The following is a 13,519-nucleotide window of genomic DNA, read 5'->3' on the forward strand; positions in this document are numbered from 1 at the left end:
CTACTTCTGTAGTGATACTGCCTCGGAAACCCAAGAAGGGGTCGCTATGAGTCGGGTCCGACTCGACGGCAAGTAACAACTACAACAACAGCAAAGAAAACAGTCACTGCAAAGGCAAAGAGGTAAGAATGAACCTGCCAGGAAAAACAGGGAGGAAACCAGTCTGAGGGTAACAGAGAAGTCTATCAGAGACGAGTAAGGAAGTAAAGAGAGATAGGAAGGTTGGTAACAGTCTAGATTTGTTTACTGGTTGAGTACCTAAGGAAAAGCACCCAGGCTCACAGAGAGGTGTTCTATTCAAGCATTCCTAAGGGAGAGGTGAATACCAACACAAATGGTAAATTCCTAACTTTAAGATAATTTGGAAAATAACTATAACAGAGTGATGACATTAGAGATCAGAACTCAGAGTACCAATCAAATGGGGAAGTTGTCTTTTAACAGGAAGTTCATCTTGTAGTACTTCTCTTGGTCTCCTTGAAGTAAAACAACAAGCAAAGAACGATGCAAAGAAAATGCACACTGATGCTTTTTCTACAAGTTCAAATTAAAAATGAAAGTTTCTCTACGCCACAGAGGAAGTCCAACAGAGTAAGAATAGCACTCTAACATCTTAAGACAGTCTGCTTGCCTTGGTCACAGACTGACTAAACAAGAAACTATCAGGAGCTTCTACTTCATTCAAAAGTTGGGTTCATTTTTGTAAAGGAGATTCAGTGACAAGACTGGTCAATGTAGTCAAATTCAGGCTTGCTGACTTGAGATAAAACCCACAAGCTCCAGTCTATGAATAACTTTGAAACAATCTATATAGTCTTTTTTAAAAAAAAAAAAAAAACCTCCAGGGTTCTTAAACAAAGAAAAATGTTACAGATGCTTTAATTATCCCTAAAAGCAAGTCAGAAATAGTCTGAGGATAAGGGGATTTTAGAGTACCACTCCTTCACAAAAAAAGAAATGACTCTTAAAAAAAAAGCAATTAAAGTACAGAATGTCATTTAAGAAATACCTTAATAAGTTTATACGTTAATTTTTAAATACAGACTATCAGGAAATAAGGATAAAAACTTGTTCTGTACTAGAATGTAAGTACAACCCTATGTCAATAGCCCAGCAGCTCAAGCCCACTGTACACCTAGACCACGGACCTTTCAAAGGTGCCAGCACAGTGGGTTTTCCTATCTAGGGATGGCCTGAGTGGCATCTAAAATATTTTCTTTCCTCTGGAGTTTCCTCTTTTCAGTTTCTCATCATCTCCATCTCTATTCAAAGAAGAAAAATGAAAATACAAGCACATAAAATTACCTTTCACTTTATAGATGGTCTTCATGAAGTTTATCCAAATACTGTTTGTTCTTTTAAGAAAAAATGAAGTTACATCTTGCCAACAATGAGTCTGACATGAAGTGAACCCCCACATCTAATTTAGAGTGCTGACCTCTCTTGATTCCAGCAAAATCAAGTCAGAAATAATCAAGGTAAGCATGGACTCACTTGTGCATACTTACTAGTTTGCAGTGAACATTTTCACATTTTTCACAACATCAAGGATTCTGCTTCCAGGTATGACTGGCTCACATCTGTCTCTCTCCTAACCCCACACCACGTTCCTACACAATCAAAGCCTTTTTTCAAATTTACAATCCCTGCCAGGAACGGAGTACCCAGTAAGCATTGTAAACACAGAATTACTCGTGCTTACTACATGCAAATCATGTAAAATTGTTCACTACAATCAGTAAGTAAGCCCATGCGTACTCTGCTTACTGGGTAATTAGGCCCTGATTACAGAGTAGAACCCCAGAGAGTTTTCTCTGCTGTAATTTTCACAGAAACAGATTGTCAAACTTTTCTTCCGCAGAGCTACTGGGTAGTTTCGAACCACCAACCTTTAGGTTAAGGTTAGCAGCTGACCCCTACCACTTGCACCACCCCATCCACTGCCACTGAGTCAATTCTGACTCTTAGAGACCCTGTAGAGCAGAGTAGAATAGCCCAATAAGGTTTCCAAAGATGTAAATCTCTGCCCCCCTTTTATTTTTTTTTTTTTAATTGTGATCTGGGTGAAAATTTACAGAGCAAATTCACTTTCCATCCAGCAGGTCACATACACTTTGTCCCATGACACTGACTACGATTTACCACAATACAACAGCTCCCCTCCCACTTCTTCCCCATAGTTACCTCTTCCCTGTGTCCATCCCTCCATGTACTCCTGCCCCCTGAACTGTCTCCCTGTGCATAAACAGCCTTTCTTTCTTGCGTGATTGTTCTCTCCAAGGAATGTATCTACCTCAGGCAGATGTTCAACTTACATGCCTGTCTTTTGTTTGCTGGAACCCACAAGTGTGGGTTCAATTCCAGACCTGAAGGGCAGCTAGGGACCATAGTCTCAGGGGTTCCACCAGGCTCTCTCAGACCAGCAAACCTGATCCCCCCTTTTTGTTTTTCCCAAATGATTTTGAGTTTTGTTCCATATTGTTCTCCCTTCTATCCAGGATGTCCTACATAGATCCCCCTCCAAGTGGTTGATAGTGGTAGCTGGGCACCATCTAGTTCTTCTGGTCTCATGGTCGTATAGGCTGCGGATCGCATGGTGTACCAGTCACTAGGACTGTTTCCATGAATCTTTGGTTTTCTTCATTCTTCTTTGCTCTGGACGATGACAGACCCATCATTGCATCTAGATGGCTGCTTGCAAGCTTTTAAGATCCATTCTCCAGGGCTATAAATCTTTACGGAAGCAGATTGCCACATCTTTCTCCCACAGAGCAGCTCGTGTGGTCAAAGTACCAACCTCTCAGTTAGCAGCTGAGCACTTAACCACTGCACCACCCATCATAATAGTAGCTATTTATTCAGCACCTACTTACTGGCCAGGCAGGATATAGAAAGTGATAACCACAGGGCCTGTTACATAATAAGCACTCTGTAGTTAATGGCTATTTATATAGAGATCTTAACTTCTTAGAGATCTTAGGAAAGGCTGGCTTCTCACAAGAAATTGGGTGGAAATGAAATTAAACAGGCAGAAAAAAGGGAAGAACCTGCCAAAGTGGGCATTTCAGAGAAAGGCAATGTGTACAAAGGTGTGGAAGTAAGAAAGGACAGTGCACTCAGGAAAACACCAGTCCTCTGGCTAGAAAGTAGAGGAAAACATGGAAGGCGCAAGAAATGCGGCCACCAAGGAAGGCAGGTCCCGGTACACTAAAAAACAAACCACGCCCATGGCTTTCGAGTCGATTTTAACTCACAGTAAGCCCGTGCATTACAGAGCAGAACGGCTCCATAGGGTTTTCGTGGCTGTAATCTTAATGGAGCAGACTGCCAGGCTTTTCTTTCATAGTGCTACTGGGGGGTTCAAACCACGAACCTTTAAGTTAGCAGTCAAGCATGAACCACTTGGACCTTTGGTCTACTAAGGAAGCTTAGCTCTTACCCTATGGATGAAGGGAAACCAATAAAAATGTTTAAAGAGGGAAAAGGACATGATTAGATTTGTGTTTCAGAAAGAATACTCCATTACAGTATAGAAAGGATGGGCACAGGGACGAGACTCTGGAGGCAGGCAGACAAGCAAGGAGACTAACACAATAGTCTAGAGAAGACATGGCAAGAGCCTGAACGGACACAATGACAGTGCAGAGGAAGCAGAATAAACAGGGCTGAGTGATCCATTATAAGTTAAGAATGACCCATAATTTTTTTGCTCGGGTAACTGGACATGGTTTAACATGGACATTCTGACGTGGGGAATATCTATGGAAAGACAGGATGCCAGGACGGGAATAGGGAGTGAAACTGGGAGTACAGTTTTGGACTCACTGAGTTGCAGCTGCCTGAGAGGTACCCATGGAATGTCTAGAACAGAGGCAAGGACAGAGATACAGACAAGGAATCCATTTACGTAGCCATGATACCTAAAGTCCTGGGCATAGATGAGCTTACTCAGCAAGTGTATGTGAAGTGAGATGAAGGATAATGACAGATAACTGGGGAATATCCACACTCAGGAGGAAGGGAGAGAAAAAGAAGCCTGAGAGAAAGGATAGGAAGCAACAGTTAGGAAGCTGGAAGGGAATACCATAAAAGCTAAGGAGACAGAGTTTCGTACAGATGATGGGCCACAGTATCCAACGCTGCAGAGAAAAAGCCATACCCAGCAGGTACTTTTCTGTTTGAAATCAGAAATCTTTGGTGGCCTTGGAGATAGTAGTTTCAGGGGCACAAGGAGGCTAAAGCAATGAAGGGTCAACAAAGATAATAAATAAGAGAAAGGCAATGAAGGCTCCACTGTCTGGGATCTTAGCTATGAAAGGGTGAAGAGGGAGGGAGGGAGAGAGAGAGAGAAAGAGAGAGAGATAGTGAGTGTGTACATGAAAGCAAGCAGATTCCAACATAGGACTGTAAGATTTCTTTTTTATTTATTTTTTTTTTAAGATGGGAGAAACTTGAGTATATTTATAGGCTAGAGGAAGGAGCCAAGATTCAAGTGTTAAGAGAGAAGCTGAAGATGAGAAAAAGAGACAAAGTAAAAAGACTATGAATGAATAGATCACTCAATGAAGCAAGATCCCAAAATCCAGAAGAGAAGGGAAAGGATGGGACTGAGAACACTGTCAGAGTGCTACACCTTAGAGTAGGAGGGGCCTTTTTCTTCCTCTGAGAAAGGAAGGAAAGGAGATATGGGTGGGAACTGATAGATAAGTCTGTAAGTGCTAAGGAGGGAAGCCAAGGGAGTCTGGCTTTACAAGTTAATAAGAAAGATGGTATGTAAGCTTGGTTTTTAACTTGGCTTCATAGGCCTCTTTGAGAAACTGATGAAAGCTGTACACCTTGTTCCCAAAAAGAAACACAGCACTCACCTTCTAAATTCTGTATACAGTTTCAGATAGTTTCCAGGTAAGCTGAAGCCGACCCACGTATCCAAAGACCCCATCTGCCAGCTGTGAATCTCTCCAATCCAAAGAAACAGCCTTCCAGACCTGCCCATTCCTGAAAGGCTACCTACACTGGAACACTCTTGTGTTGCTGTTATCTGCATCAAGTGGGTTCCCACTCATGGAGACTCCAGATGCAGAGCGGAACTGCTCCATAAGGTTTTCAAGGCTCTGACCTTTCAGAAGCTGTTCACCAGGCCTGTCTTCCAGGGCACCTCTGAGTGGCTTTGAACTGCCAACCTCTCGGTTATTAGTCCAGCACTGAACTATCTGCACCACCCAGGGATTCCGGGAACATATCTTATTCATTATAAACACATATGAAAATCTCCCAACTGAACCTGTATTATATAATCTGGTGATGTAGTGGTTAAGGACTTGCCTGGCTGCTAACCAGAAGGTTGGTGGTTCTAACCCACTGACTGCCCAGCAGAAGAAAGATGAGGCAATCTGCTTCTGTGAAGATTTACAGCCTCAGAAACCCAATGGGGGTCGCTATGAGTTGGAATCAATTCAATGGCAGTGAGTATGTAATCAAACAACAAACATGAGATGGAATATTTGCTGCTTGCAAAAACGCTAACTTAAAACATAAGGATAAACAATACAGGAGACCATTCCTGCCTTTAGGAAACTAAGAATTTAAGGACAATGGATGACACAGGCACCTTAGATTTAGCAATGGTTTCATATAAAAGTTGTTGTTGTTGTTGTTGTTATGTGCCGTCGAGTCGGCCCCGACTCATAGCGACCCCTTCTTGGGTTTCCGAGGCAGTATCACTACGGAAGTAGGATTGCCCAACCTTCCTTCCGAGGAGTGGCTGGTGGATTTGAACCGCCAGCCGTCTGGTTAGCAGGCAAGTGTCTTAGCCACTATGCTACCAGAGCTCCCTCATATAAAAGTAGTATTTTTAAAAGATAAAAAGATCCATCTAGAGCTGAAGGGAGCCTAAAATCAGACCAGTTAGGTCTGGAGAGAGAAGACTGAACAAGGCTGTTGGTAAATGCAACTCAAAGGAAGAGAGGATACAAGCTAACTTTTGAAGGAGGAACCAAAGGGCCTGTTCACTAAGGACAAATGGAGACTAAGAAAGTGACCCTATAGGACAGAGCAGAACTGCCCCATAAGGTCTCCAAGGCTATAAATCTTTATGGAAGTAGGCTGCTGCATCTTTCTCCCATAGAGCAACTTGTGGGTTTGAACCGCCGATCTTTCAGATTAGCGGCCGAGTGCTTAACCACTGTGCCACCACAGCTCATGGGACTAAGAATAGGAAGAATCAAACACTATTGAAAGGTTCTGAGTTTCCACATATGCCTTTTCATAGCTTACAGATGCTTGTCTCTCAGAAGCCAGGTTTAAACTTCAGAGCCATTGTGCCTGAAATCTACAGGCTCAGAAATGTACATATACCAGATGTCTGTATGAAACAAACCAGCCACTCTCTTCTGCTCTAATCAACCGCCTGCAGTGGCCCAATATGTGTTGAACTAAGGGTGTACGGTGCCAACAGGACAATGATGGGGAGTAGAGGCTCACTTTTAAAATATATATACACAAATTGATTCCATTCATCACCTCACATATAACCATATTCCACTAAGTATCACAAGTTATTAAAAACAGCCAAGTCACTATGCGACCATTCACTACCAGTCACAATAAAGATTATAGGCACTGCACGCTCTCTGTATACCACACTACACTAGGCTCTTCTCCTGTTATCCTATTTTAAACCTCTTTACAACCCTCAAGAGGTTACCATTCCTTTTTTAAGGACTTAAGAAACTAAAACCAGGGAAGTTGATAGTTTGTCCAAGGTCACAGATGACTCGGACCCAGGCCCACCAGATGCTAAAACCTGTGTTCTCCTATAAGTACACAACCCCACTTCATGCCAGAATCAAATCCCCAAGACAGAAACTTTATTTTTCAATTCAAATCAAACTGAAGTGAACAAAATTGACTGTACTTGCAAAACAATGTGTTGTTGTTGTTATGTGCCATCGAGTCAGACCCAACTCATAGCGACCCCTCCTTGGGTAAAACAATGTAAGAAAGAAATAATGGAGACTAGACTCCTAGCAGGAGCTCTGGTGGCATAGTGCCTAAGGCATGTGACTTCTAATCAGAAGGCTAGAGGTTCAAACCCACCAGCCACTCCTCAGAAGGAAGGTTGGGCAAACTGGAAGGCAGTGAGGTTTGTTTTTTTTTTAAGACTCATAGAGACCCCTCCCTGGGCTCCGGAGGTGGTATCTCTATGGAAGTAGAATGCCCAACCTCCTTTCCAAGGAGCAGCTGGTGGGTTTGAACCACCAGCCTTCTGGTTAGCAGTCAAATGCCTTACGCACCAGGCCACCAGACCTCCTCCTAGTAAAGTAGAGGATAAAGTAGAGGGTAAGTGAAAAAGGGGAAAACCCTCAACAAGATGGATTGACACAGTGGCTGCAACAATGGGTTCAGGTATAGCAAGGACTGGGAAGATGGCACAGGACCAGGCATTCTGTTGTGCACAGGGTTGCTATGAGTCACAGCCAATCTGATGGCACCTAACAACAACACAGTGTGAAGGTCATCTTTGCCAATCATCTAAACTTTCAACTCTGAGGTGCTAAGCCTTACGTTGGCCAGGAAAAAAAAAGTGACAAAGGCTGGGCTAAGAGTGAAGGATTAATGATCTACCTTATACAAAATATCCACCTCAGTGCTATGGGACTATAACAAGATTAATTTTTCAAAATACAAATCAGAACGAGGGTACCCAAACAAGTGTTTTCTTCACCGTAATGTACGTCATTCTAGTGAATTTGTCTGTCACTTCTCTTCTGGGACCACCCCCAAAACCAGCTTACAATCACTCCATTTTTTTAATAGTCACAGATAAAATGAATTTATAATCACTCTAATTTTTCAGAGTCACAACTAGTTTGGGCTCCAAAAGAGTATTAATTAGCTTTTCTATACTTGACTCTAAGTAACCTATGGAACGAAAATCCACTGTCAAAAAATTAAAATTTGCCATGAAGAGGATTTTCAAATGAATGTGCCACAGGCTCTGACAGCAATTCCTACACGTGAGTTCCAAGAAGAGTATTAAAAACAAAACAAACAGGAGTTTGGGCCACCTCCAGCCCACCAAAAATACAACATACAAGGTTTAGGGGGTAGATCACTTAGACAATGCGTGGTTTTGGTTTATTTAAAACCCCACACAACTCTTTCTTAACACTCCTAGCATTAAGTATAATAACTGCTTATACAGGACTTTCTGATAAAGGGTTAGCCTACCACTATTCTACATATTTGGGGAAAAAGTGGCCCAGTTTCAAGGAGTCCTGGCAGTACAGTGGTTAAAGCACTTGGCTGCTAACCAAAAGACTGGCAGTTTGAACTCACCAATCCACCAGTTGCTCCGTGACAAAAAGATGTAGCAGTCTGAGTCCATAAAGATTACAGCCTTGGAAAACCTATGAGGTGGGTTTGGTTTTTTGGCCCAATTCCTCAATAAAGTCAAGGAGGAGTGACTTAGTGATTTATCAAGGACTTTTTTTTTTTTGGGGGTGCTTTAATTCTACTTGCCCACTTCTGAGGCTGTGAAATACAATCTGTCCAGTATGAGCACAAATAGACCCTCCCTTTTCCTCTTCAGCTCTCCCCCTCTTCCCCACTCATAAAGAGAATTCACTTCAACCCCCAGGAATGACCCCTCTCTGCCTCCACTCTCAAGGTGGACCCTGTGCTGACAGAGCTGTGATGAAACCGACAGGGAGCGGGAGGGTGTCACTGTGTTTGTTGCATCCATGCTCAGAGAAGTGTTCAAACGAGAAAAGGGAGGATCCCTTCCTGTAAGTGTTATTTTATCTTGAATACCTTCCCAGTTGTCATCTTTGGACTGTTCTCAGACACTGAAAGACTTGGGTCCTTCTGACACACCACAGAGGTATGAGATTAATTTCCTTCTAACCTTCTCACTTAGGAATGAACTGCACAGCTAAACCACAGCCTGTTCCACTAGCCACATACTCCAGTTCTTTATTTATAGTGCTCTGCTGTCCTCCTTCACAACAGCTTCCTCTTTCCTTGGAAGGCAGCTTCTGTATATGACTCCATTGCTGGTAATGATTCCCCTACCAGACGAGGAGCTCGTTGAAAGCTAGCGCAGGATCCTGCTCAGCTCTGTATCCCCAGCACACAGTGCTGTTGTTGTTGTTATGTGCCATCAAGTCAGCCCCGACTCGACCCCTCCTTGGGTTGCCCAAGCAGTATCAACTACGGAAGTAGATTGCTCAACCTTCCTTCCAAGGAGCGGCTGGTGGGTTTGAACCGCCAGACTTCTGGTTAGCAGTCAAGTGCCTTAGGCACTATGCCACCAAAGCTCCTCCAGCACTCAGCAGGTACAAAATAAATGCTGACACAAAATAAGTGCCTGCTGAACTGAATACATGAATGATGAATGTCAAAGAGATTTCAGAAGGAGGATCAACAGGACTATTTGGAACCGTGGCATACAGCTGTTTGGTAGTGTTGCCTAAGAGTAAATATTAGAGTTAAGAGCTTACACAATAACAATAAAGATATTTAAATCATTCAATGGTAACAGATGCCACAATTATAAGGCAGATTAGGATAATGGCACTTATTAGATGGGTAACTTTAGACAAAACACTTAACCTTTCTAGATGCAAGTATTTCCTTCTGTTAAACCAAGAAAAGAAAAAGAGGATGGTAACAATAATAATAACAACACTGTTGCTGTTGCTGCTGTTCTGATGTGCTGTCGAGTCGGACCCAACTCGTAGTGACCCCTCCTTGGGTTTCCAAGGTAGTATCACTATAGAAGTATATTGCCCAATCTTCCTTCCAAGGAGTGGCTGGCGGGTTTGAACTGCCAGCCTTCTAGTTAGCAGTCAAATGCCTCAGGCACTACACTACCAGGACTCCTAATGACGCTGTTGTTGTTGTTGTTATATGCCGTCAAGTCGGACCCAACTCATGTGAAGCTCAAATAACATAATGTATAAAAAAGATCATGATACAAATATAATGCACTACTGGACAGACTTAAACAATTCTCACCATTAGCGCTACTTTATGTGCATACAGTGATTAAATCAAAAAGAGTACAACAATCAAATAGGTGACTAAGCACTGCATAAAATCCAGAGTGTATTATCAAACATGTAAGAAGAATAATATTCATAATATAACACATGTGGATTAAAAAAAAATTCCAGTCATGGGAATACTTGTAGAAATCTCCCACCTATTCATCTATAGAAAAATTACTCGTGATGATATGTAAATTCCGTTTCTAAAGGACTCCCTAGACGTTGCAGGCTGTTCTTGTTGGTGCAGACGCAAGAGGCTTCCACCACCAACTCCACGGTAACCTGCCTGAGACAACAGACACATCACAAGGGCTCTGCAACACACTCTGCGGCAAACAGCCCCCCCCCCCCCGTGAAGACACAAACCTGCATTTCAGCAGAGTTGGCTGGTCTCTGACCAAAGCCCGCAGCTGAAAATCCAAGCAAGCACAAAGATTATTATTTAACAGCATACAGCTTAGACTGCCACTACAGCCAGAACCGAAAAGATGAGTTAAATAGAGAAATGAGAACACACACCAATACCAGCAAGGCACAACAAATACATAGTTAAAAGCATTTTTTCAAAAGGAAAAAAGTACTCTGGACAGAGAAGTAATTGTAGAGAAAAAAATTTTTTTTTTAATTAAAACAAAAAAAGTCACGTCCAAATATGCTAGAGACATCCAAAGAAACACCATGATATATATAGAGAGAGATTTGGGGGCTGTTAGGCTGTTTTAACTTCACTTACATCCTAACAAATTGGCCCTCTCTACCTACTTCTCCAGTCAACCATTCTGTATACTTTTAATCAAAAGAGTAAGACAGACAGGGCCAACATACTGAGATGACAGAGCCAATATTTGTCTGTACTTTATTCAGATTTTGCTATTGCTAAAGAAAACAGGGTACACAGTACAGTACAGGGTGATATATTATAAACTTAGAAGAAACAAACTCAAACTAAGCCATATGCCAAGCAAAACAAGCCTGTATTAGAAAGCAAATCAGGCACTTACCCTTAAAATGTTTATTAAGCTTAGCATTCACAGTTTGTAAGTGTTTCACGCCTCTCGGAAGGAGAGAAAGGGGAGCTAATCAGTCGTGAGTCCTAGAAATAGTTGCTCAGAATCATCTCTAGAAACACCCAGAAACGTAAACAATAATCAGCTGGAAGCAGATACACTGACCGAGATGAAGGCGCCTCCAGGATTTCCCTCCCAGTGTAAAAGCAATCAACTCCTATTTTTAAATCTAGTTCTGACGCAAACCCCCAGGCAAACCTCTCTCTTTTTGGCTAATCAAAGCTAGCTGATTTTGTACTATACAGTAACTGTTTTAAAAGTCAGATTTGAATGGAAGTTATGGCAGATTTCATGACAATGCTCTAGTGTCAGAGAACAAGATGAGCCCCGAACCAATGGTAATGCAAAAGTCTCCTATTTTGGAAAAACAACAAATTAACTTTACAGAAGAATCACATCAGTCGTACAAGTCTCCAACTGAGTCCACCTGGTGACTATTTCTACCACAGACATCACTGGGCAGACAAGCCCAAAGGATTCCTAACTCTCCAAACACTTCACATCAGCAAACTCATCTACGGCTAGTGATGCCGTGGGCAGGTCAAAGAATAACTTCTCAACAGATTAAGTGAAAAAGAATACGTTGTGATTAAATGCAGGTGAAAACAGCACCTCCCTACACATAAGGAAAATCTAAAAGGGTTATTAAAAATGAATTATTTCCTTCAATGACTGAATGGATTTATAATACTCTATCTACTTCTGTTTTTCAATTGTAAAAGGTTCTGCGGGGGGGGGGGGGGGACGACCCATAATGCCTGGAAAAGTAAACAAAAAGTCAGCACTCTCACTTGAAAAATGCTAGTGACCAAAGCCCTTGGCAAGGAACTGTAATAGGCAACTCGGACGACACCACAAAAGTATTGCTATCAAGCTTGGAGAAAATGCTGCTTTTGTCTCCGAGGCAGCCTGGGATGAAAACAGGAACTTTACAGAGAACTGAACACAACTGCACAAGCCTGATGTTTCTCTCATTGTTGTCCAAGGGGCTTCTCTCATCACAGTGGTTTGATTTAATCCATTCTAATTCTCAAAATAAATCCAACCTTCTTTCACTCCTCATACTAATCCATTGTCAAAGAAAGAGGTGCCAGCCAGAATTTGCACAGAACCGGTAGCCACCTCTCCTACCCCCTTCAAAGACTCCAAAAGGTGATCAGATGCAGAAAATTCTGCCCGAAGACAGGCACCAGGAAAAAACCTTATGACAAAAGTGGTCGTTTTGAAAGCAGCACTGTGTATCTCTCTGGGTTAATGCTACCGTTTCTAATCCCTCTATGACCCTCAATGGCTCAACATGCTTCGGTCTCACTCCTGTCACTGGGGAGGCAGCTCGCATTGTTAAAGAAGGAAGAAGAAGAAAAGCTACGGATTTCCTACGTGTCTTTCTCTCCCCCCGCCCAGGGGCTGGGGGCAGTGAAAGATAGGCGTAGCGCCCTCTCCTCAAAAGGACAGGCGAAAGGAGAAAGCTGTCAGCCACCCTACCGGCAGCCCTCACCCCCACCCTGCCCAGACGGCTGGGTAGAAGCAGAAGGGCACAGCTTTGTCTCGGGTTTTGGGGGGCAGGGAGTGCAGAAGCTACCCAGGCCTGGGGAAGACCTCTCTCCCAAGCCCTTGCTTTACCACAATGAAAGACAAGAGAAACCCACTTCAGGGGGAGCAGGGAAGACAACCCTTCAGAGCTAGGGCCACATTTCCTGCGCTCTCCTCCCCACTCGCCCGCACAGCCACCAGGGCGCGCGGCAGGGACCCGCTCTCCCGACTCTCTCTAGATCCGCAGGGCGCCCGGGGCATGCGCTCCCCCCGCCCGGCTCCTACCCTCCGAGAGCTCCAGCTCCAGCTCCGCCAGCTGCGCCCGCACTTCGGGCGGCAGCGCCGCCACCGCGGCCGGCGAAGGCTCCAGGCCTCGCTCCGCCATCCCGGCTCCGCCAGCCACACTCCGGAAGACAAGAGAGGGGACGGACTGACGCGGTCCACACCCCGGCTACAGGATCCGGCTCCGGCCGCCGAACGCCGCCAGCGTTGCCGCTGCCGCCGCCACCGCCATGAGCGAGAGTCACGTGAGCGCGGCAGCCCTGCCCCCGGGCGGGAGAACGCACCGCCTCCACAGCTCGCTCACCCCGAGGACTCACAGGCTTATGGCGCCCTCTACTGGGGAGCTCCTGAAACGATGAGCCCAAGCCTCTCGCCCCTTATTGTCGCAGAAATGGGCTCAGAGTGCTGTCTGCTTTAGCACCGCGTGGTCACATAACATTTTAACGAACTCACGAACAAGGAGTTTTCAGAGACCCTGGGCCTTACTTTTCCTAGCTGTTGCTCAGTTCTCTTCCATTAATACTGTGTGTCTTTTCCCTATTTTCCCTGATTGGGACCTACCCATTTTTAAGGATCTGGTCACAGAGC

The 13,519-nt window shown here is 43.9% G+C and overlaps 1 protein-coding gene across 1 annotated transcript in view; it reads right to left on the reverse strand.

Annotated features, from left to right (window-relative positions):
- DIP2B (disco interacting protein 2 homolog B) overlaps positions 1–13,034 on the reverse strand; it is a 303,697-nt gene extending 290,663 nt beyond the window's left edge. Inside the window, exon 1 of the mRNA XM_007937807.2 lies at positions 12,935–13,034. Within this exon, the coding sequence (XP_007935998.1) occupies positions 12,935–13,034 (100 nt within the window). The remainder of the gene's footprint in view (positions 1–12,934) is intronic.
- Between the last annotated feature and the right edge of the window lie 485 nt (positions 13,035–13,519).

This window comes from Orycteropus afer, unplaced genomic scaffold (genome assembly GCF_000298275.1).
Source record: "Orycteropus afer afer isolate SDZICR_OR568_19922 unplaced genomic scaffold, OryAfe1.0 scaffold00045, whole genome shotgun sequence".
Classification (NCBI taxonomy): domain Eukaryota; kingdom Metazoa; phylum Chordata; class Mammalia; order Tubulidentata; family Orycteropodidae; genus Orycteropus; species Orycteropus afer.